General features: G+C 38.7%; 3 protein-coding genes across 5 annotated transcripts in view; 2 read left to right on the top strand and 1 right to left on the bottom strand.

Moving 5' to 3' along the window:
• Nucleotides 1-422: 422 nt before the first annotated feature.
• On the top strand, nt 423-7,738 carry slc25a15a (solute carrier family 25 member 15a). Its single transcript, XM_074640376.1, has 7 exons — nt 423-979; nt 1,226-1,304; nt 1,594-1,852; nt 4,865-5,005; nt 5,090-5,265; nt 5,352-5,510; nt 7,409-7,738. The coding sequence occupies exons 2-7, from the start codon at nt 1,250-1,252 to the stop codon at nt 7,528-7,530; spliced, it is 912 nt and encodes a 303-aa protein (XP_074496477.1). The 5' UTR covers nt 423-979; nt 1,226-1,249; the 3' UTR covers nt 7,531-7,738.
• Nucleotides 7,739-10,108: 2,370 nt separating this feature from the next.
• On the top strand, nt 10,109-15,675 carry stoml3a (stomatin (EPB72)-like 3a). The gene is made up of 7 exons (XM_074640373.1): nt 10,109-10,213; nt 11,448-11,551; nt 11,911-11,983; nt 13,172-13,254; nt 13,369-13,572; nt 15,154-15,288; nt 15,395-15,675. The coding sequence occupies exons 1-7, from the start codon at nt 10,135-10,137 to the stop codon at nt 15,584-15,586; spliced, it is 870 nt and encodes a 289-aa protein (XP_074496474.1). The 5' UTR covers nt 10,109-10,134; the 3' UTR covers nt 15,587-15,675.
• A 185-nt stretch (nt 15,676-15,860) lies between these two features.
• Nucleotides 15,861-23,255, bottom strand: part of mtus2b (microtubule associated tumor suppressor candidate 2b) — a 34,047-nt gene continuing 26,652 nt past the window's right edge. For 2 of the 3 annotated variants that reach the window (XM_074640369.1, XM_074640371.1), the window contains exons 8-15: nt 21,488-21,554; nt 20,786-21,000; nt 20,551-20,656; nt 20,387-20,460; nt 20,206-20,304; nt 19,952-20,071; nt 19,624-19,724; nt 15,861-18,367 (exon numbers count right to left, since the gene is read on the bottom strand). In XM_074640369.1, the coding sequence (XP_074496470.1) occupies nt 18,160-18,367; nt 19,624-19,724; nt 19,952-20,071; nt 20,206-20,304; nt 20,387-20,460; nt 20,551-20,656; nt 20,786-21,000; nt 21,488-21,554 (990 nt within the window). In that variant the 3' untranslated portion in view covers nt 15,861-18,159. The remainder of the gene's footprint in view (nt 18,368-19,623; nt 19,725-19,951; nt 20,072-20,205; nt 20,305-20,386; nt 20,461-20,550; nt 20,657-20,785; nt 21,001-21,487; nt 21,555-23,255) is intronic. The other variant, XM_074640372.1, reaches the window with a different exon arrangement.

Below are 23,255 nucleotides of genomic sequence, written 5' to 3'. Positions count from 1 at the left end.
CTAACACCACACCAGAAGACATGTTTCATTTGTGCGCTTTTTTCTTATCAGCTACTCAGTGCTGTAGCCAATCAGCTATCAAATAAAATGTGCAGTAAGCTACTTGTTCCAGCCAGACAGCAGTGTCAAGTCAGTCTAGATTAGAATATAGAACATGTACATTACTTGTTAGTTTCAAAATAAAATAAATCACTGAATTTGTATTTAATTGAATACTGATTCAGTGCAAAGGTAACAAGAGAACGAAGATAACATTTAAAATAAAAATCTCAGCAGTGCCAACAGTCACCAGATGTTAACAGTTATTAAAGGCAGGGTGTGTATCGATTTAACAGCTTAATTATCATGCTTTAATTTTGGGGTTAAAACAATTTGTTTCCTGTATTATTGTGGCTTCCTCTGGGTAACTTGATGCAACTCCTTGTGCGCTTGGTATGCGTAAAGCGTGCACAGAGAAGACGTTTGTCTTCAGGGCTTTTTCTCAAAAAGGGTTTATTTGAACCCAAACCATGATATTTCCCTAAACCTAACCAAGCTGGCTTTTTGCCCAAACCCAAGGAACAGAAAGCCCTTCTCCCAAATGCGTAAAGTGCGCACCTTTACGCACGGCAGGAGTGATCTGTTGCAATCCGCCAATGGATTTCAGAAGACGTTCCAAAGAAAGCGGAAGTATAGTAAGACATGCAGCTCCCACTGCAAGACTCTGGCATGGTTGGACTTGAAGGGGATTTGAACATTGTGCTGCGTTCCTGGAAACCTGCGTTTCGTGTTATTGAGTGTTCATGAATATTATGTTTATGTTGCGTTTTTATATGTGGACCACAGGAAGAATAGTTATTTCCCCGGTAACAACTAATGGGGGTCCAAACTAACAAATAAACATATTTTGCAAGTTGAGATGCTCGTATGGAAGCTTAATTCAGAGTTGCTCTGTTTGTGAAGGAAACAAACAAAGATTAAGAGACCGAGGAGACGACAGGTGAGCATGATATGTGTCCGGATCTGCTTCACAGAAACATTTAATTATCCTGCCTTGTGTCTGTAGTCTTCAATACCAAGTCTATTGTGACTTAATTGTTCTTTATTGTAGTTTTATATGTGAGCGGATCAGTGGTAAATTTAAAGCAATTTTTAAGCAATGAAAGTACTTTTCTGTTTTGTGTTTGTATTTGTGTTTGAGAGTGGATAGATGATGCCACGGTTATTAAATAGTTTACATTTTCAGATTTACAGCATTTTATGAATCATCATGGCTCCACATCCCATAATCCAGGCAATCATTGACTTCGCAGCTGGAGCAGCAGGTGAGTTATTAGTAAATCTGTCTGGACCATGGATACTCAATGACTTAAAAAAGCCAAATCAAGCCTATTAAAAAGTAAAATTGTTCACCATAGTTAACTATTATATAACTTTTTGCTCCCTGGGTGTACTATATGTGTATTTAGTTGGGAAGCATGACAATAAAACATATTCAAAGTGTTCCCTGCATGGACTCTGCTTTCGGCACTTCTGCTCTGATAAATCATGACATTAATATATTGTATTGTATTACTGAATCTCAATAAGACTTCTCTTGAAATCCTTCCTCAGGTGGTACAGCTTGTGTGCTGAGCGGTCAGCCGTTTGACACAACAAAGGTGAAGATGCAGACGTTCCCCACCATGTACCGAGGCTTCATCCACTGCTTCTCATCCACCTTCAGGCAGGTGGGAATACGAGGTCTCTACCAAGGCGCGACTCCAGCTCTCATAGCCAACATCAGTGAGAATGCTGTGCTCTTCTTGAGTTATGGTCTCTGCCAGGATGCCATCCGCTTTGTGTCCAGGATGGATAAAGGGGCCGATCTCAGGTTTGACACTTACATTTAATAATAATAATAATATCTTGGATTTATATAGCGCCTTTCATGAAACCCAAGGACGCTTAACAAAGACATAAATAAATACAACAAATGTAACAGTAGCTAGAGGCCATAGGCCTTGGTGAAGAGGTGGGTTTTGAGGAGTCTTTTGAAGGTGTCCAGAGATGGTGCGTTGCGGAGCTCTATGGGGAGAGAGTTCCAAAGTGTGGGGGCTGTCACACTGAAGGCTCTGTCCCCAAAAGTTCTCATTCTTGTGTGAGGGACGGAGAGCTGACCCGTGCCTGAGGATCTAAGGTTCCGGGGCTGTGTGTAAGGGTGGAGGAGGTCAGATAGGTACTGAGGAGCCAGGGCGTTGAGGGATTTGTAGGTGAGGAGGAGGATTTTGTAGGTGATGCGGGACTTGACCGGGAGCCAGTGGAGGTGGATGAGGGTGGGGGTGATGTGCTGCCAGGGCTTGGTGCGGGTGAGAACCCTGGCAGCCGAGTTTTGCACATACTGGAGCCTGTCCAGGGCTTTGCTGGGAACCCCAGACAGAACTCCATTGCAGTAGTCCAAACGGGAGGTGACGAAAGCGTGGATGAGGGTTTCTGCCACAGAGTCAGAGAGTGATTGCCGGAGACGTGAGATGTTTTTGAGGTGGAAGAAGGCGGATTTGGTGATGAACCTGATATGAGATTGGAATGATAGTGTTGGGTCCAGGATGACACCCAGGTTGCGGACTTCCGAGGATGGGGAGAAGGAACAGCCATCAACATCCAGGTGGAGATCTCCAACCTTCCGGAGCAGGGCCTTGGGAGCCACAACCATGAGCTCGGTTTTGTTGCTGTTTAGTTTTAAGAAGTTAGATGACATCCAGATTTTTATTGCATGTAGGCAGTTTACAAGTGACTGTGGGGGTAGCTGGGTGGATGGTTTCTGAGTATTTAGTCATGCATTCATGATAAACTCCATAGGTGGCTGTGGTGAGGAGCAACATTTTGACACATCAGTATAATAGTACTGTATGTCATGAAAAATGTCATAAAAAAGTCATAGTATAGTATGCCAAAAAAGTTATAAAACAGTCATAAGAAATGTCATAGGATAGTATATCATAAAAAAATCACAAGAAAAGTTATAGTGTAGTATGTAAAAAAAAGTCATAAAAATGACATAGTATAGTATTTAATACAAATTAAAAAGTCATAGTATAGTATTAAAAAAGTTATAAAAATGTCATAGTATAGTATGCCATAAAATATAACAAAGTAATTGTATAGTATATCATAAAAAGGTCATACAAATGTCATAGTATAGTATGCCATAGAAAATATAGCAAAGTCATAGTATAGTATGTTATAAAACAAGTAATAGAATAATAGGTCATAAAAAATACCAAACTGTAGTATGTCAAAAAATGTCACAGTATAATATGTCATAAAAAAGTCATAAAAATGTCACAATATAGTATGTCATGAAAAAGTCATAAAAAAATATCATAGTATAGCTTGTCATGAAAAATGCTATATTATAGTATGTCAAAAATGTCATAGTATAGTATGTCATAAAAAAGTCATAGCATAGTAGGTAATAAAAAATGTCATAAGAAGTCATAAAAAGGCCATACTATAGTAGGTCATAAAAAAGTGTCATTTAGAAAAACATAAAAATGTCAGTATAGCATGTCATAACAATGTCACAGTATATTATGCCCTAAAATTTAACAAAAAATTCATAAAACATATCATAGTATATGTCATAATAAATATATAAATATAGTCATAAAACAAGTAATGAAAATGTGTATATAAAAGAAAAACATAGAGATAGTATATAACATGTCATAGTATAGTATGCCATAAAAATGTGTATGTCAAAAAAAAAAATGTCATAGCATAGTATGTCAAAAACATAAAAAGACATAAAAATGTCACTGTATAGTATGCCATAAAAATGTCATAATATTGATATAACCCAAGAATGTAGATCTTTAGCTTAGATCTTTAGTTTCCAGAGCATCAGTGTGACTTCTTAGAATTGTCTTGGTCATAAGGTTTTCCTGCTAATGACATTTTTAAAGGTTCACATCTCCTCGACTTCCCTCCATGTCCTCCACTCACTGCTTCCTCTATTCACACCCTGCGCTGTAAAGTATTTCACCATGCACTATTGAATAATCACTGAGATATAAATCGAACAAAATTAACCCTTTGTTGCAACCTAAAATAGAACTCATAAAAGTTGTATTATACAGTACAGACCAATGTCAACATGTAACCTTTAAACTCAACAAATGTTGTATTTCCATCATCACTACAAAGAGCAATGTCCCTTACTGCATTATCTTGGACTGGTGTGGTCTGTCATTACCAGTTTGAACAAGTCAGAGGTTTTCCCTTCTGAATTGAGTACGCTGTTATGAGAGAAGAGAGAAAAATAGGTATTTTTAATAATGGTTGCTTGTTTAATCTAAACGCAAACTTATATTCAACTTTTCCATGTCAAACTGAACAGTGAGCATCAAAAGAAAAAATAATAAAATGTGATGCTTCTTGTAATTGAATAAAAAAAATATCAGCTGAGAATGACTCTCAGTCTTAGAAACCCTTTATTCAGGTGTGGAGCCAGGAGCCAGTCCCTTGACATTAATGAGAAGGTGACTTTGTGTACTCAACGCATTTTTGTTTGAGCTCTTTGTGATAGAAACAATTCTATCAGATCTGGACCTGGAAATATGACAACGCTCCAAGAAAACCATCTTGGGTACATTCATAGGATGCTCTCCCATTTAGTGCACTTCATTTTCAGACATGTGGGCATCTGTGTGTCGGCAGACTACAACACAGAGAATTATCTCTTATTTGTGGTTACGTTAGGAAAGAATTCTTTTTTTCTTTTAAACTTGTTTATTGGGTTCTGCATGAACATATGATTGTGTCATCAGTGCATTTATAAAAAGTAAAGTGTTTTTATTTAAGAATTTCAATGTCCTGAGTAATCCTTCTTTTCATTGCTCATCAGTGATATTCAGAAGGCATGCGCAGGGTCTTTAGCCTCCATCTTCTCCTCCATGGCGATATGCCCTACCGAGCTGGTGAAATGTCGCCTGCAGGCCATGCCCGAAATGGAAGCATCTGGCAAGATCCCAAGCGGACAGAGAAGGTCAGTCTGACCAAAGAGAGATGTTGGAATGATGTTTAGTATCAGTAAATACACCTTTGACTGTGTTTTGTGGTGTGACTTCAGCACAGTGTGGACAGTAGTGAAGACAGTGTTGAAGACAGACGGTCCCCTGGGTTTCTACCAAGGACTGACGTCCACCATGGCGAGGGAGATACCAGGCTACTTCTGCTTTTTTGGGGCCTATGAACTGTGCCGGTCTAAATTTGCCCAGTACATGGGCACGGACAAGGACGGTATAGGTAGGGTTATTATTATCTCCGTTTATTTTGAATGAGGTATTTTTGTTTCTGTGATCTGCCCCTGCTTGATATTTTGGTATTTGCAGGTATTCTTCCTCTCATGTTCAGCGGTGGATTTGGGGGAGCTTGTCTGTGGTTGACGGTCTATCCCATAGACTGCGTGAAGTCCAGGATCCAGGTGTACTCTTTAGCTGGGAGGCAAGAGGGCTTCATGAAGACCTTCATGGGTATCATACGCACTGAGGGTAAGATTTTAACGCACATTTTTAAATGATTATTCACTCAGATGTACAGTTCTCACACTTTACCAGATAAAAGATGGTTAATTTTGCCCGTTGTTGTCGTCTCAAATGTCTCTAAAGTTTCTACATCCAGAGGAGCACAACTGACTGGTTTACATCACACAACCATATAATCATAGTTTGAAGGACAGCAACTGTATAATTTAACTTTTTGTGCAAAACCATGGTTCAGTAGAGAACAATGCCGACTCAAACACACACTTACTGTCTAGACTTGACTCTTCCAGTTTAGAAATGATCTCTGCAGAGACACACTTCTCACCTTTACAGGAATTAATTCCAAATAAGAGAAGGATACTCCAACAATATTTTTGTTGCTGTATGTTTTCTAACCTTCTCTTATACTTCTAGGGAAAAAAAACATGTATTGTTAAATATAATGAGACTTTGTGGTATTGCATAGCGACAGAACACAGACTGCAATTGTTTATGGTTATACTGTCTCTGTGGTGCTAGTCAGTATGCACAATGAGACAAAATTATTCAGAATTATTCAAATAACCAGAATAAGCCCCGAAGGATAGGGTTGTTTTATCAGCAAAGAAGTAATATAGACACAAATCAGACTTATTAGACTTGACAACAATGAAAACACCAATTTTGTCAAGTAGTAACATATGAACATAAGTGTGTACAGTGTAAATGGTGTCCGGCACAACAAGAGCAAAGCATGCTGAGATAGAGATTTGAATGTGCTGCACACATAACAATATATAACATGCAAAAACATAAAATGAATACCTGAAAAAGTGTGCTGAAAATGGACAGTTAAAACATTTGAAATAGTTGTATTGGTTGTGCTCCGGTCATGTGACCGGAACTTGGCTTCCCTTCACCAGATTCTCTGGTTTAGCTGTAAAATGAGAAAGTTTGTGACGCCGCCACCATTGTGAAATCTGGTGAAGGAACGCCGAGTTCCGGTCACATGACCGGAGCACAGCCAATAGGACGCTCTCTCAATGAAATGACCTGTTATTGGTCAAAGTCTCCCGTCACGGGCTAGATTTTTTAAAGCCTGAAAACAGAGCCATGAGGAGGTGCAGAAGTCTAGTTTTCTCTCATAACACTTGATTTACAATATGCTGAAAGGTTATTATGGAATTTTTGCGCAATGATGCCAAAAATATTCTGCTTACTGACAGTTTAAGGGAAGAGGTTTAAATGGTGGTTAAATCTTGAAAGCAGTTGAAGTTCAGTTTATGTGTGTAAGCACTGAATGAAGTTTGAGCGTTAATTAAGTGTAAGTGTAGATTTCCAGATACTTTATTGGATACTTCTAGAGTCATGCCACCGATATGAAACCATCAATTCACCATCAAAGAAAGAATGTGTGAGTATCTCTGCAGCTGGTCAGTAATGCATTGTTCAAATACAGTATGCTGTGGTGCTCAGATCATGGTGATGGTGCTGATGGGCTTATGGGTGCCAACAAACACCTCAACAGAGCAGCCTCTAAAGGGATATTTTTACTCCACTGTTCTCTGTAAACTGTAGACACCGTAGTGTGTGAAAAGTCTGACCGGTTCTGCGCATTTAGTTGAATATAACTGTATGTCATCTCTGTCTGCATGCTTAATGTACTGAGTCACAGCCACATGCACCAACATCTGTACCATCTGGAGCCATGATGGGGAGATAAACGCAATAAGTGGGCCTCAGGGTGTATGGAACAGATCCAATACTTGACATAAAACCTGAGCAAAAACTACAAAACCAGCCCTGAGTGTGTTAATAGGGAGTTTGTAGACTGCTGGTCCAACTGTGATGCAGTATGATCGCATGTTCTTACTAATTGGCCCATGCTGGGGGCCTGATTTCTCTCTCTCTCTCTCATCCCTCAGGGTTCACTGCTCTGTATTCGGGCCTGACTCCTACCATGATACGCACCTTCCCTGCCAACGGAGCCCTCTTCCTGGCTTATGAGCTCAGTCGCAAATTCATGATGGAGAGAGTCGGTAACTGATGTGGAGGATCTTTACACTTTAAGAGAAAGTATTGTGCTGCCTGAAACACTGCCAAATGTGTTAATGTTTGATTAGATGTGAGACAAAAAAAAACATAAAAGTATTGGTGCTATTGGTATGGCTGTATTGGATTATCTTGTGAACACGTTTCTGTACTATGCTGGCTACAGTGATTTAAAATAAAGTTTTAATCTTTACTTCCAAAAAGTCTTAGTGTAATACCTCAACTGTGAAAACGTTTCATCATGGCCAATGGTTTGTACCTCACCACACATTTTTCAGAGAGCATTCACAAAAGGTTTTGCAAGTCAAATCATAACAAAAACTCAGAGAGCAGAATATGAACAACCAGCTCAACCTGTCTTCTATAGTTTAATCAGTTCAGCTCTTCTGCTCAGGCAACGCCAACAATGACATGTAAGAAGAATTCTGTATGAAAGAAAAGTAAACGGTTCATCTTTCTGTTGCACCTGACTGAATGCTCATCGTTTTCCACCTGATGATAAGTTGGAGAAACTAGTAATTCAGTATAAAAAAACCTGTTGAAAACTGGACAAAAAAAAAATCGAATTAAAGATAAAAAGCGTGCAGTGCAAATGGTTATGACTGATCTGCAGCAATGACAACCTCTTCAGCATTTTTGTTTTTTCATTTTCTGTTAGTTGAGTCAGGTTCTGAACACAAGAGGGTCCTGTTCACACTGTGTCCTCTTGCAGCAGAAAATACAACTTTTTGATGCATGAGAGTTAAAAGCAGTTCAAAACCATAACCCTGTTAAAAAAGTGTATTTTTTTGCTGATTATAAATTATATTATAAAAGTTTTAGTTTAAAGTTGGGAATTAAAGAAAATAATCTTGAACTGTAATGGAGTTTCAATTCAATTCATCCTTATTTCAGTCACACAGGACGGTCCATAGCAATAATAGAAAAGAAAAGGAAGAAATAAAAACATACAAGATAAAACCACAGCAATTCATCATTCAATTAAAAATAAACCACACATTCATATGTAGGCTATCTCGCCAGTGTTTTCTGAGCCTGCATGAGTACTGAGTGCAGCTGTTGCTCGGGCTGATTAAAGCCTCTATGGTACTGTTCTCTGACTCATCCAAGCGACACATGAAATTATACATCAAATGTCTTAAAAGTGCCTCACATGTTGGAATACCAGAGGACACAAACAGTTAACTGGAACTATGCCATCTGGAAACCTGAAGCAACAATCTCATTGCATCATTGTAAGCCACTAAGAGCCTCTGCATACTATGTTTCTTGTAGCTACACCAAAGATGTCACATAAAAAAAAGTAGGAGCCTAGGAGGAAGTGAATTTGTCTTTTTTGGAAATCATTTTGAAAAATTTGCACCTGCTAGGAATTATGAGTAGTCTCGCACAATGGAATATAAAACAGATCTGGCCGGAGTACACACGTAATTTTTTCTCCCATTCACAACCCCCCCCCCCCCACCCCCCGAAACTAACAAAATGATCGTGGTTGCATCTTAAACTCATAATAAACTTCACTGAAATTTACAAAAGGACAAAGTGAGCCTGTTATGTGTGGTGTTGCACCCGGATTCACATGCACTCACCATGTACTTTCATGAGCTGGCTGTCATGTGAACAGGTATCATGTGACAGTCAATTAAAGGGACCTCTCTGGAAAATGAACATGTTGGTTGTTATGACTCTATAGCTCACACACACTGTGTAATGTATAGCTTCACATCACAGAAATGACTTGGTTTTTACTGTGTAGTCTGGCTATTTTACATACTGTAAAAAAGGTACTGTAAATATTTATATTTTTATAGTTTATATTTTATCTGAAAACTTAAACTTTATTACAATCATCATATACATATAGGTAAATACATGAAATTTGACCTCTGCATTTAACCCATGCCTAGGAGCAGTGGGCTGCTGTGAAGCACCCGGGGAGTAACTTAGGGTTCAGTGTCTTGCCCAAGGACACTTCAGCATGCGGACAGTAGGTGCCAGGAATCAAACCGTTAACCTTGTGGTTAAAGGCGTGTTTCCTTGCATAATTCCTCCATCTCCTTCCTTTCCTCTCTTTCGCTCTGCCTCACACTTTGTCTGTTTATTTCACCCTCTTCTGTTTTGAATTATGTTTGATTTTTAATGATTTTTTTTAATATGTGGGCACATTTCAATTATAAGCGAGGAGAGACAGGAGCATGATCACCTCTCCTTGTGCCTGCACCGGCTCTCATGTTTCACGACTTGGATGCCACCTATTGTTTATTCATAACCTGCACTCAACAGGTGTCAGACTCCTGGAAGTCAATGTAAGAGTATAATGGAAAAGCACAAGAGTTGAACTTTAAGCTCTCCAATACAGGAGCCCCTATAGTGTCTGGTCAGGCTCTGTGGTTCATGTTACCTGTTGGCACCCACTAGGTGAGCCCAAGAGTCACACACCAAGTGGGAGTATGAGTTGATGTGTGTGTGTGTGTGTGTGTGTGTGTGAGGCGATGAGGGAAGGGGACAGGCCACACCCCACAGGGAGAACAGATAGGTAAACAAGTGCAGCGCTGCTTCACTTGCTCCATCACACCAACGACATACAACATACTCACTAATGATCTCAACAACGTCCAGCACAGCCGACATGGTTACACAGGGTAAACATCAGATCAACGCCGTGGACAATGTCAACGGTAAGTATTCTTTATGATCTTTTGTAAAGTGAGTCTTACACTGTGTCATTAGATGACAGGGACGCAGAATGAGTGTGAATCATTCAGGGTGAATATGTCAGGGATTATGAATATTGTTTGAGGGCCCCAAGTGAGCTGTTTTTAAGGGATGCGGGAACTCTAGGAGTGCCCCTGTTCATTAGATAATTTGCACTCCTTGTTATCCTTACTGAATTGACTAAAAATAATTTCATTTTTTGCTTACAGAGTTTATTAATAATTGTATATATTAAGGATTTAACACAATGATAATACAAAGTTACAGTATTATGATGTAGGCAGGTGGGGAAGAAGAAGAGAAGGAGAAAAGTAAATACACAACCAAAGGGTATAAACAAGAAAGTAATCAACTGAATAAAAAATAGAACATAAATAAATAAGAAATATTGTATATATATATTAATGTATGTCTAAAGCGCACTGATTAAACTATAACACTATTCATGATTGATCACACTGATTCAAATCAAACCTGATTAAGACCTGGACCAGACCTTAGGAATCAATTTGGGATGAATATTTATTTATTTATTTAGTTATTTAGTTATTTTTTTACAATTTTTGTAATTTTTTTCCAGATTGAAACACAATATATAATATGTAACAATTCTACATCCCATTCCAAGTCCAAGTCTATTGCTCATATTAATGTTTTTGTCTTTTTGCACAAAATTAGGAAATTTGGATGCTGAATATGTTGTTTTTTTCCAGGTTTGATTGACTAATAATAATAATAAAAATCAACACATTAAAGATAATTTAAATAATAGCTAGTTGCAGCCCTACACTGACCAATCCTCAGACTAGATCATTAGTATTTTTCCTCTGTAACTGAAGGAGAGAATTACATCACATTTTAAGGCTGGCACATCAATAGTTCAGTAGCTTACGTAGCTACGTAGATGTGGAGTAACGTGACTTCCCTCAGAGATTAATTACACCAATAGTGACAAATGAGAGGTGTGGGTCTACTTCATCTCACTGCTTGATTGCATGAATGTTTTGTATCACCTTTGATAAAAGGTGCTGTCCCACTGGATCATATTACTGTTTAGTTGTGTGAAGAAACTGATCACAACCATCTTTGGTTTGGATTTAAATGCTCACAGGTTTGGACATCGAAAATATGCAAAATGTGACACCTGTCCGTACTCTCCAATTCAAGCTTGTAAAGTGTTTCTCTCTCTCTCTACAGATAAACACACAGGGAGTCTGGGATGTTGCGGTTGGATATTGGTCCTCATATCCCTCCTCTTTGTAATAGTGACCTTCCCCATCTCAATATTTAAGTGTCTTAAGGTAGAGTATATTCTCGCTACTGATCAGGATTAGGCCAGTATTTGTCTCTGAAAGCCGATACAGATACCAGTGTCTTGGTATTGGACTAGCCAGGGCTTCAGTCTGGAACTGGATAAAGCCACATAGTGTCTTTAAGGCAGGTTGACCCACAGCATCTGTTCAGGAAATACTTTTTAAACTGAATAACAAAAATTACTGGCCAATCAAAAGAATGAAATGTGCAGATGTTACATACAGTGGCTGTGGTCTGAGAGAAACCACCATTATATGATATATAAGAGGTGGATGACAGCGAGTTAAATTTGTGCTAATTAGTTTGTGGTCTTTGTCACGTTCTCTGCTGTGTTTCTAACATCCAGATAGTGAAGGAGTACGAGCGAGCTGTCATTTTTAGACTGGGCCGGATCAGAGACAGGAAACCTATAGGGCCAGGTTTGTTCATTGATTCATTCAGTGGATGTGTTACATACTGTACTATAGCTTTTTGTATGGAATTTGAATGGCATACTATACTATTTATTTTTTTATGACATACTAAACTATGACATTTTTTTATGGCATAATACATTATGATTTTTTATGGCAGACTATACAGTACTATGACTATTTATGACATATTAATGGCATAGTATACTATTACGTTTTAATGATACACTTTATTAAGACATTTTAATGCATACTATACTATGACTTTTAAATGACATTTTTTATGACATAATATATATTATGTCTTTTCATTGACATTTTTTTTATGACATACTATACTATGACTTTTTAATACATTTTAAGGATGTAATATACTATGAATTTTTATGATTTTTTTATGACATACTATAATATTACTTTTTATGAAATTTTTTATGACATATTATACTAAGATTTTTTAATACATTTTTATGACGTAATATACTATGCATTTTTATGATTTTTTTATGACATACTATACTATGACTTTGTCATAGTATAACATGTTTAAAACGTAATATATATACTGACTTTTTAATTACATTCTTATGACGTAATATACATACTATGACATTTTTATTGACATTTTGTGTGAGGTACTATAGCATGACATTTTATGGCATATTATAGCCTACCATATATTTTTTTACGACTTTTTATGGTACTTTTCCATGGCATACTATATGACTTTTTTATGTCATTTTTAATGGCATAATGACGACCCCTGCCTTTCCCTGTCAGTCATGTGTTCTAGGTACCTGGTGGGGATTGTTAGGGATTGTTAGGGGATTGTTAGGGATTGTTAGGACAGAAAGAGAGAGCCCAGACTGCTAGTAACAACCAGGGCTTGAGAGACTGGGAACACTGGGCCCAGGTGTTCCCACCAGGCCCAGGTGTTCCCACTTGGCCCTAATGATCCCCTACCAGGAACCTAGAAAACATGATTGACAGGGAAAGGCAGAGGTCATCACACATACTATACACATACTATACTATTACTTTTTCATGACATTTTAATGGCATACTACTATAGGCCTACATGAATATACACTGTGAGATACAAATAGTCTGCTTAGAAAGTTATTTACATACTATGATTTAATAGGCTTCATCTACAATCTTTAGAAACTAAGCAGGGTCTTTATATCTCTCCAGGTCTTTTCTTTGTTCTGCCCTGCACTGATTCCTTTGTGAAAGTCGATCTGAGAACTGTGTCCTTTGACATCCCGCCACAAGAGGTATGTTTTTTGTTTGTGTGTCTCTCCTGCTCCGTCATCACTGAAAACTGTCTGCCATCTTCCTGAATGATCAAATTCGTGGCAGCATCATAATTGCAGCTGTTTACCTTGCAGATCCTAACCAAAGACTCTGTGACCGTGTCTGTGGATGGCGTGGTGTATTTCTGCGTAAACTGCCCCATCTCAGCTGTGGCCAATGTGTCCGACGCAGCCTTATCTACACGGCTGCTGGCTCAAACCACCCTGAGGAATGTGCTTGGTACCAAGAACCTTGCAGAACTGCTATCTGACAGAGAGGGCATATCACACAGTATGCAGGTGAGAGCAAACTATGCAGTAATACGGTTTATGAGGAGCTGCAGGGCACGAGAGAAATGGGAACGTTAAATTTAGCAACTCTAAAAAGATTTTAAAGGAATGGTTGAACATATAATCTAAATGAATTTATGTTCTGGTGACCCCTACAATAGTTCAAATTCTTTCCGACTTTGTGGGGGCAACAAAACACATAGTTTGTAGGCCGTTTTAGTCTTCATCCAAACACTAAAATCAATGTGTGTTTTTCTAAAAGCTATAAAAGGGGAATGAAATTTGTAGCCCATCAACGTTCTCCAAACAGCTCGTGCTCATGCATGCTTTGTAGCTGTACAATTGGACTGTAGGTGTCTAAAAGTCCAATATCTACCTCCATATTTTCCTTACAATGATATGATGAAGGCAAACATTAGCAGAGAGGAAAATCACTGTGCTTTTCACACTCCCAAAAACCTGAATAGATAATGAACTTTGACTCTGTTCATTTAAAGCTGCACTAGCTGTTTCTGTGGCCACTAGGAGGCAGAAGAAACACTAACACCAGCTGGCACTGACATGACATTTATTAAAACATTAACATATTAGTAAATATTACCTCTTTCTCACATCCAGTAGATGATAATGGAGAAACATTATCATCATGTTTCTAACCACCTGATAAATCTAAATCCAATATTCACTCTCCTTTTACCTCTACTTTGGGCTCAACCAACAGAAAATAGCTTTAAAGCTGAAGTAGGCAAGATTGGAGCAAATATTATTTAAAAACGTTATTCCTAACGGTTGCTATATCGTGACAGTAGTGCATGAAACAGGTAACCTAAAAAAAATCATGGGACTCTGTGTCCTCCGGTGCTTCTAACGACATCTGCAAGATTTCACAGACCGGAGGAAAACAAGCAGTAAGAGCTGATCTGAGGTCTGCTGTCCATCTGCCGTCTATGACATCCGGATGTCAATCACTTGCAAACTCCGACCAAACGGTCAAACTAGGCAGCGCTGACCAAATATGAATCAATATTCTGTTACGTTAATGCCTATTTCTCTCCTCAAATGTTTTCACAATCATCTTGTAGTGCACGGTTTAGCTGTAAAATTCGAAAGTTTGGGATGCCGCCGCCATTGTGAGATCTGGTGAAGGAACGGCAAGTTCCGGTCACATGACCTGAGCACAGCCAATAGGAACGCTCTCTCAATAAAATGACCTGTGATTGGTCAAAGTCTCACCTCACAGGCTAGATTTTATAAAGCCTGAAACAGAGTCATGAGGAGGTGCAGAAGTCTAGTTATCTCTCAGAACACTGGAATTACAATATGTTGAAAGGTTATTATGGAACTTTTGCCCAATGATGCCAAAAATATACTGCCTACTGACACTTTAATTGGTCCTTTTTCAAAACAGTAATGATTGTGCAAATGTAAACCCGGATACAATTGTTAATAAAGGCTAAAAAGCTAGATGCAGATGAATATTTGGGTGATAAGTTTCATAGTCATTTGACTATTTATTGCAGCATAACTGATTAGTGGAACCAAAATGGTTTTATGTGACTAGAGTATTTGGTACTCAATATTCCCCTGCAGGAATCTCTGGATGTTGCCACCGATCCGTGGGGTATTAAGGTGGAGCGTGTGGAGATCAAGGATGTGAAGTTGCCTCAACAGCTGCAGAGAGCCATGGCAGCAGAGGCAGAAGCCACCCGGGAGGCCAGAGCGAAGGTGACGAGGGCTTTGGAAGATTTAATTTCCTCTTGATGCACTCTTGAAAAAGGGGGATGCTGAGAGATGCTAGAAATAATAATGTGATGGTCTGTCTGGTTTTCAGATCATTGCTGCAGAGGGAGAGATGAACGCCTCCAGGGCTCTGAAAGAAGCCTCTCTGATAATCGCTGAGTCACCCTCTGGTCTCCAGCTGCGATACCTGCAGACCCTCAATACCATCGCAGCAGAGAAGAACTCCACCATCATCTTCCCTCTGCCCATAGATTTATTGCAGAATTTTATGAAGAGGCAGTAATAATATTATTGACACAAAGGTACTGTTATAAGCTTCAGTGGTATCTCCTTCATATACTGTATGGTCCAAGAGGCCTCGCATGTTTACTGCTGAACTGCACTCTGCACTGCATTATCACTTCTTATAGAAAGTTTCCCTATATAAGATATAGAAAACATAGGATATTAATGTATTTAAAGATGTATCCACACCAGAACTCACTTTTGTACACTTATTTTCTTACTGTGATTTAATACTTAAATACAAAGTGCAACATAGAGTATAGACATTAGTGTCTCATCACTGACCACCATATTTTAACCAGCTAAGCTACAGTTGCGGTTCTGGAGGAGGACAAATAAATAAATAAATAATGAAATGCACAAGAAAAGTAAAAACAAAAAACAATGCACGACAACCTTATAAAGACATGCTTTCATATAAACGTATCCAGAGCATAACTTCTGAAATACAATCTTTACAACAGAAGTCCTGTAAACAATCAACAGAAGTACGTGAGACACCAACCGTCTCTGACATTGGATGTAAACTGTAAACGAAACCTCTTATTCTAGTGTCAAACAAACATTCAGTAAATGAGTACAAGGTCATGTCCACAGGACACAGAGGCAATCAGTGCAACCGGACTACCTGATGGAGGGAACTATCATTTCCTACCCCCTCAGGACACAGTAAAGCCCACCAAGTTAAACCTCATCAACTTGCGTCCTAAATGCAAATCGCCTACAACCAAATCCTTGAGCAGATTTCCACATTTTATCTGTCTGGGGGGGAGCTGATTATTATATCATATTATTATAATAAAGAAACATTTCTTTAATGTATTAGTATATATTTGCTTTCCCGCACTATGCTCTTTAAAATATTTACACATATTCTGTACATCCAAATAATTATATACAAATGATATCTTGCTAAAACAGACAGTTGAGCTGAGTGGTTATGTAAACATGAGCAAAAGCTTCAATAAAAATACAATTAATACAAACAAAAACATATGGCAGTTGCTTCCCCTTCGATGACTCGTAATTCTCCTCCAGACCTGAGATTATTCTCTACAATGAGAAATGAGGTAACAGCTGGCAGACTTTCAGGATCTTCTCGCTTGTTTGGGTAAATTGAAATTCTTTAACAAATTTTGGATTTTTTTCTCTCAACAGGAATTTTGGCAAAAGTCAATTGTAGGTACACATGGAGAATGAATGATTATAAGCCATTATAGCTTTTTCCATCACATTGAGGTTTTCTGTGTCAAAACACACAGAAAACAACCAGCAACAGAGAAACAACAGTAACAATTCGAGTCAGCTGTAAGAGCACTGATAAGGTACACTTAAAGAAAGAGAATGGAAAACAATGTACAAATGCAACACAAAAAACAGATGTTGGATTTACACGTGTTCAGGTCAATACATTTTGACTGCAACGTCTGCACCATTTATGGCTGATTCTGCATCATATATGTCAGCTACAGTACACGACCAACTGCTGTGTTTAATCATTTCCTCTTTGGTGGTTTCTGCAGATCCTGCACTTTTGTGGGAAATTATTATATTTTGCTTAACCCGACTGAAGGTGGGGGGGGGGGGCACCATCTTACATAAAACAATGCGTCTGCAACGTCTAATACAATGATGTATTTCTTGGTTTCATCAGGAATAAGAGGTAACTTGTGTTGCCCCTTCACCCTTCTGCTCCATATAGTCACACTGTAGGTAATCCTAAAATAAAATCAATTACTGGAAGACAGAACATGCTTTAAAGAGAGCAATACATGTACAGTTGTTTTTTTGTTTTTTTTACAAAATTATAGTCAATACTATTGTTATAATGTGTTGGCAGTTCAATGGATCAATGAGTTATGTTGTTGTTATCATACATTTCAGGTCAACACTGATATCTAGTTGTTTAAGGAGAACGTAGGATGGATGACTGAGGTTAGATGGGCAGTCAATCATACACTCCTGATATATGAAATACTTCAGCATGAGAGGGTTAACATACCCCAGAGAAGAAGAGAGTAGCTCACTGTGGGTAGTTTTGTGATTTTACTCAAACTATTGCCTTAGCCTGGATAGACGTTGCTGGTGGGAGAAAATGGACGGCAAAGGCGCTTTTTGTGTTCGTTGTTGCACTTTAGATGTTTGTTATGTCTCATACATCCATCGGCCTGAGCACTGGATGAGAAGGTGGTGATGTAGATGGGAGAAAACATGGAAATGAGGCACCGTGACTCTGATCCTGCTCTCTGAAGTCTACAACGACCTGGTCTTTCATCCACTGCAGTATCACAGTACGTCTGTTTTGTTCAGGTGGAATAGAGAAAGAGGAGGGCAGAGAATCCCCTCCTTTTGAACAATAAGAAGCGTTATGATTCACACAATTCTTTAGGTCAGAGATTAAAATTCCTTTGGAAATGCACCACAAGGGTGAGCTTCATTTGCCAAGAAATGCATCTGTCCATCTACATGGAAAAAATCTGTAGGAACATTCAACAAAGAGTTTAAAAAAGATGAGGGCTTCCGATGCCAGATAAAAGAAAGCGTTTGATACAAGAGCTTCCGTTGAGAGTGTCATTGATGGTAGGAGTGTGGGCGGGCTGGAGAGCCTGGTCCAGAGAGGGGTCGATGGATGGGGGAGGAGCTGGGGGACATGTGAGGGCTCAGCTCGCCGGTCTGGAGACGCCACAGCAGCTCCTCGTTGTTGCGACTCAGACGCTTCTTCTCGTTGCTCTCCTTCTCCACGTTCACCTGCAGGTTGGCGTTATCCTCAGAGAGTTGCCTGACAAAGAAGAGTACTAAACATAAATACCAGGTACTAGCGCTATACTACTGTACTATACTAGACTAGACTATAATGTACTATACTATATACTATACAGTGCTATACTATAATGTACTATACTATATACTATACAGTACTACACTATACTATAATGTACTATACTATAATATACAGTATTATACTATATACCATATACTATAATGTACTATACTATATACTATATACTATACAGTACTATACAGTACTATACTATACTATAATGTACTATACTATATACTTTACAGTGCTATACTATAATGTACTATACTGTAATATACTATACTATAATGTACTATGATATGATATGCTATGCTATACTATGTTATGATACAGTATTCTATACTATACTATAATGTACTATACTATAATATGCAGTATTATAATATAATTTACTATACTATAATGTACTATGATATGCTATGCCATGCTATACTATACTATGTTATGCTACAGTATGCTATACTATACAGTACTATACAGTGCTATACAGTGCTATATTATACTATACCCTACTGTACTATACAGTACTATACCATACTATACTGTACTGTGCTGCACTATACTGTACTATACTCTATACTATACTATATGTATTGTAATACTATGACAAACACATTTTTATAACAAGATAATACATTTTGGGAGTGGAATTAAAGATTTAAATATATTATTTTAAATTTGATCACTGTGTCTTCTAAACCCACTTACATTCACTTTTTTTTAATTAATTTATCTGTTCTCAGGGACGACGCACATTGATAAACATCACTGTAAATGCCTATTAGCCAAAAGTCTAATTTTCAACATATAAAATTAGAACAGGAGTAAGCAGAACATGCAACATGCTGTCACAGCAGCTGAACAGGATAAAACATGTAGAGGAGTAAGGCAGCATCATGCAAAGTAGGACATTTAGAGAGCAGACAATTAATACAAAACAATGCTAAGCATACAATCAGCACAGACAGTTACAACATGACAACATAAAATCACATTACAGAAGACATAGCACAAGCATTCAATCAGCACTAACAGTTAAAACATAACAACATATAATCACATTACATTAGAGAAGACAGGTTAAACCAGAAGGGACGCAATCCAAGCCAAGCAAGCAAGCAAGATGTGACTAGGTATGATGGCAGGTCTGGTTGCTTCTACTGGTTTGTACCAGGTTTTAAATGTGCACTAGTACGCATTTAAACGTTTCTGACCTGGACACAGCAATGTTCTTGTCTATTCTCTCCTTCAGGTCCTCGTTCTGCTGCTGTAACACTTGTACTCTCTCCTCCAGGTACACATTCTTTTCAGCCTGCTCAAAAACACAGGAGAGAAGGTGCACAACTTTAAATTCTTCAAATGATGTATGGCATTATATTACAAGTAAAACAGGCAATATGATAACTGATTACAATTGATGATTGGTTACAAAGGAGACATTTTGATACTGCCATTAGCTTACACTAGGTGTTAGGTGTAATTGGAATTTGAGAGTAAATGAAAAAAGAAAAAAAAAAACGAAAGCAGAAATTTGAAGCCTACTATTTTCTCCAGCTCTGAGATCTTCAGTTCCTGTTGATGAATTTGTTGGTTCTTCATCTCCAGAACTTCTTTCAGGCTCTTCAGGTCCTCGTCAATGTGTTTATATGGTGCCAACGCATCCTGGCAACAGCAGATAACATTAGTAGAAAACCACTAGCAGTCTTTAAATCCAATAAACAACACCAACAAGTTTTATACAGCTACTGTAACCAAAGCAGTCAACATGGTCCTGTACTGTATCATGCAGCAGTTACCCAAATCTGCTCATCTGTGCTCTTGCGCAGAGCTTCTTCAAAGCGCTTGGCTCGATCTCTGAGGCTACGGTTCTGAAAGGTCAGCGTGTCCACCTGATCCTGGGGACCAGACAGATATTCACTTTTTAATCACTGTCACTGACTACAAAATGTATCATTCCATGTATCTGTAACTGTTTACCTGCAGTGACAGTCTGATCTTTACAAACTCTTCCTCCAGAGACTTGGTCTGCTGTTCATGGGCCATTTTCAGATCTGACGCAAGAAAGAACATATTATTATTATTATCTCGTCATCAAAGTGAGTCAGTACAGGAGAGCAACAGGTTGGAAACGTGGTGCTCACTCTTCACGGTCCTGGCGTGCTCCTCCTGCAGAGTGGCCAGTGTGTCATTGTGAGCCGTCTCCATCTCCATCAAGGAAGCCTCATGGTTCTCACTCATCTCCTCAATCTGGAGCAGGTTAATGAGAAATTATCTTTTTTTGTAATTTGGGTGAACCGACCCTTTCAGTGACATCTTCATTTCTCATGTTAGATGTGGACAAAATATCCAGTCTTCATGAAAAGCACACCCACACACCTGCTCTTGCTGTTGGACCCGTAGCTCCTCCAGCTCGGCTCGTTGTTCGGCCTGCAGGCTCTGGGCCTCGGCCACGTGCTGCGCCTTCAGCCGCTCCTCCAGCACTCCCAGCTCCCTCTGCTGCTGAGCCCGCAATCCCTGCAGCTCAGCCTCGAAACGACGCTCCAGTTCCTCCTTCTCCTGCTGCAGTTGCTCCCAGTGTGCAACACTGAAAGCTGGAGCACAACGTAGAGCTTTAGTTTGTTTCACTACATCCAAATTCAGGTCACGTATTATCTACAAAAGAAGCAACTTTGTTTCAAGAAGTTACACCAAAGTTTATTAACACAAAACATTATTTTTTCATTATTTCATTTCTAATATTATTATCATTTTATCAGAAATCATAAATAGTGTGGAATTGTAAATTGTGCAACTTTATCTGTTTATTTTTTGTCAGACTGCTTTCATTTTTCTGTTGAAAAATATATATAAAAAACAAATAAATTAAGGCAGTTTGTTCTAAAGATATCAAATAATGACAACAGAGTAGAATTTTCTTTGACTAACTCCAGATTTCCATCAGCAGTGTGGATTCCTCCTGTCCTCCTGTTAGTATATGGTGTAATAAATGATATGCAGTAAGCTGTGAGTGACTCACGCTGCCTCCACTCCTCCCTGTGGTGCCATACAGTATCTGTCACGCTGCTGTATCCCACTTACCCACTTCATCCCTGATTCTGGCGAGCTCCAGGGACAGTTCCCTCTCCTTCACAATGGCACTCTCACTCTGAAATGCAAACACATACAGCAGTGAACACCTCTGAATTGCTCAAATGGATGTGAAACATCTCCAGTACCACCATAAGCCCAGGAACTTTTAGGTGACACTGCAGGACACTGAGCCACTGTGCTGCACTTTAAAAAGAAACCAGAGAAACATGAAGAGGAGAGAGGGGTGGCGATATTCTGAAACCAAAATGTTAGCAGGTACAAATACATTAGAGGATTATAGACCAAAACGATATCCCTACTACATATGTTTGTTTCATTTGCAGTTTCTTTTACTAAACATATTGTTCCATCCACCTGGTTTGATGATTATACCTTAATGTATGCCTTAAACTTGCATTCTTTCTAATAGCCAGCAGGGGGCGACTCTATTATACTTTTTTTTGGATTGAAAAATCAGATCAATCCTATCCATATTTATGTTCCAGTGGAGGAAGAAGTTTTCAGATTGTTAATTTAAATAAAAGTAGCAATTCCACAATGTACAAAAATACTCAAAATACAAGTACGAGTTCTGCATTTAAACAATAATAAATATTTTTCTATTCACAATTGATCACATGTAGGCTACAGTATGTGAAAGGTGTCCCTCATGGTGGCAAACCCACAGAGATTTACTCTGAAGTTGCCCTCAGAAAAGGAGCATTTTAGCTCCTTTCGGGTCCTTGTTTTGGTTTTCTTGCTTGCAACTTTCACTGGCCTCATAATGGCATTTTATGTCACCAAACCAGACAAAGTTGGCTACTAGCTGGTGAACATAGTGAAGCAGTTAGTAGCTGAAAAGCGAGATGTTTCTCTCGGGAATTGGTGGAGACCAAAAAAAAAGATAAAAAAGTGAATATAGAACTTAAATTCATCAGATGGACATAAACACGACTCCAAATGAATGTTCCAGTGTGCAATTCTGGGGTCTGAGAAGTGAAGCCAATGCTGAAGTGCCTTAAACTTGCATTCTTTCTAACAGCCAGCAGGGGGCGACTCCTCTGGTTGCAAAAAGAATACTGATTGTATAGAAGTCTATGAGAAAATGAGCCTACTTCTCACTTGATTTATTACCTCAGTAAACATTGTAAACATGAGTTTATGGTCTCAATCGCTAGTTTCAAGTCTTCTTCAATACAGCATGATGTTCATTTAGTAAATTATGGTCCCATTTAGAGTCAATTAGACCATAAAGCAGGGGATGATTTAGGGTGTGGCTAGCTTTTGATTGACAGGTCACTAGCATGACTTTGTCCAGTCTGGGAGTTGTCCTTGTTTCCATCTTAGAACTTCAACCCTTTCACAGTGTGTTTTCAGTTTATGAAAGTTAATTATAACCTTTTTGGTCGCCTGAAAATTCGGTTGTACTTAGCTCCACCCTCTCGTGTTACTTCTGGTTGCAAAAAAAACATGGCGACGGCCAAAATGCCGAACTCGAGGCTTCAAAACAGCAGTCCACAAATGTCATGTGATGTCACGGTGACTATGTCGACTTCTTATATACGGTCTATGGTATGTAATAACAGCTCAGTTAGAACACATTTTAACCCATCAGACGGTGTAATTGTCACTAACCACAAACCATTATGTATCTTTACCAAACCAAACACCAGCACACTCTATGAATAAAACAACTTCTCATGTTGTCTGTCCTCCAGGATGCACTGACATGAGATTAGCTGGGGGCCATGACTCATTGATAAACATGGTATTAAAA

The sequence above is a fragment of the Sebastes fasciatus genome, chromosome 7 (genome assembly GCF_043250625.1).
Source record: "Sebastes fasciatus isolate fSebFas1 chromosome 7, fSebFas1.pri, whole genome shotgun sequence".
Lineage (NCBI taxonomy): Eukaryota > Metazoa > Chordata > Actinopteri > Perciformes > Sebastidae > Sebastes > Sebastes fasciatus.
This window is presented reverse-complemented; position numbering and strand designations above follow the sequence as displayed.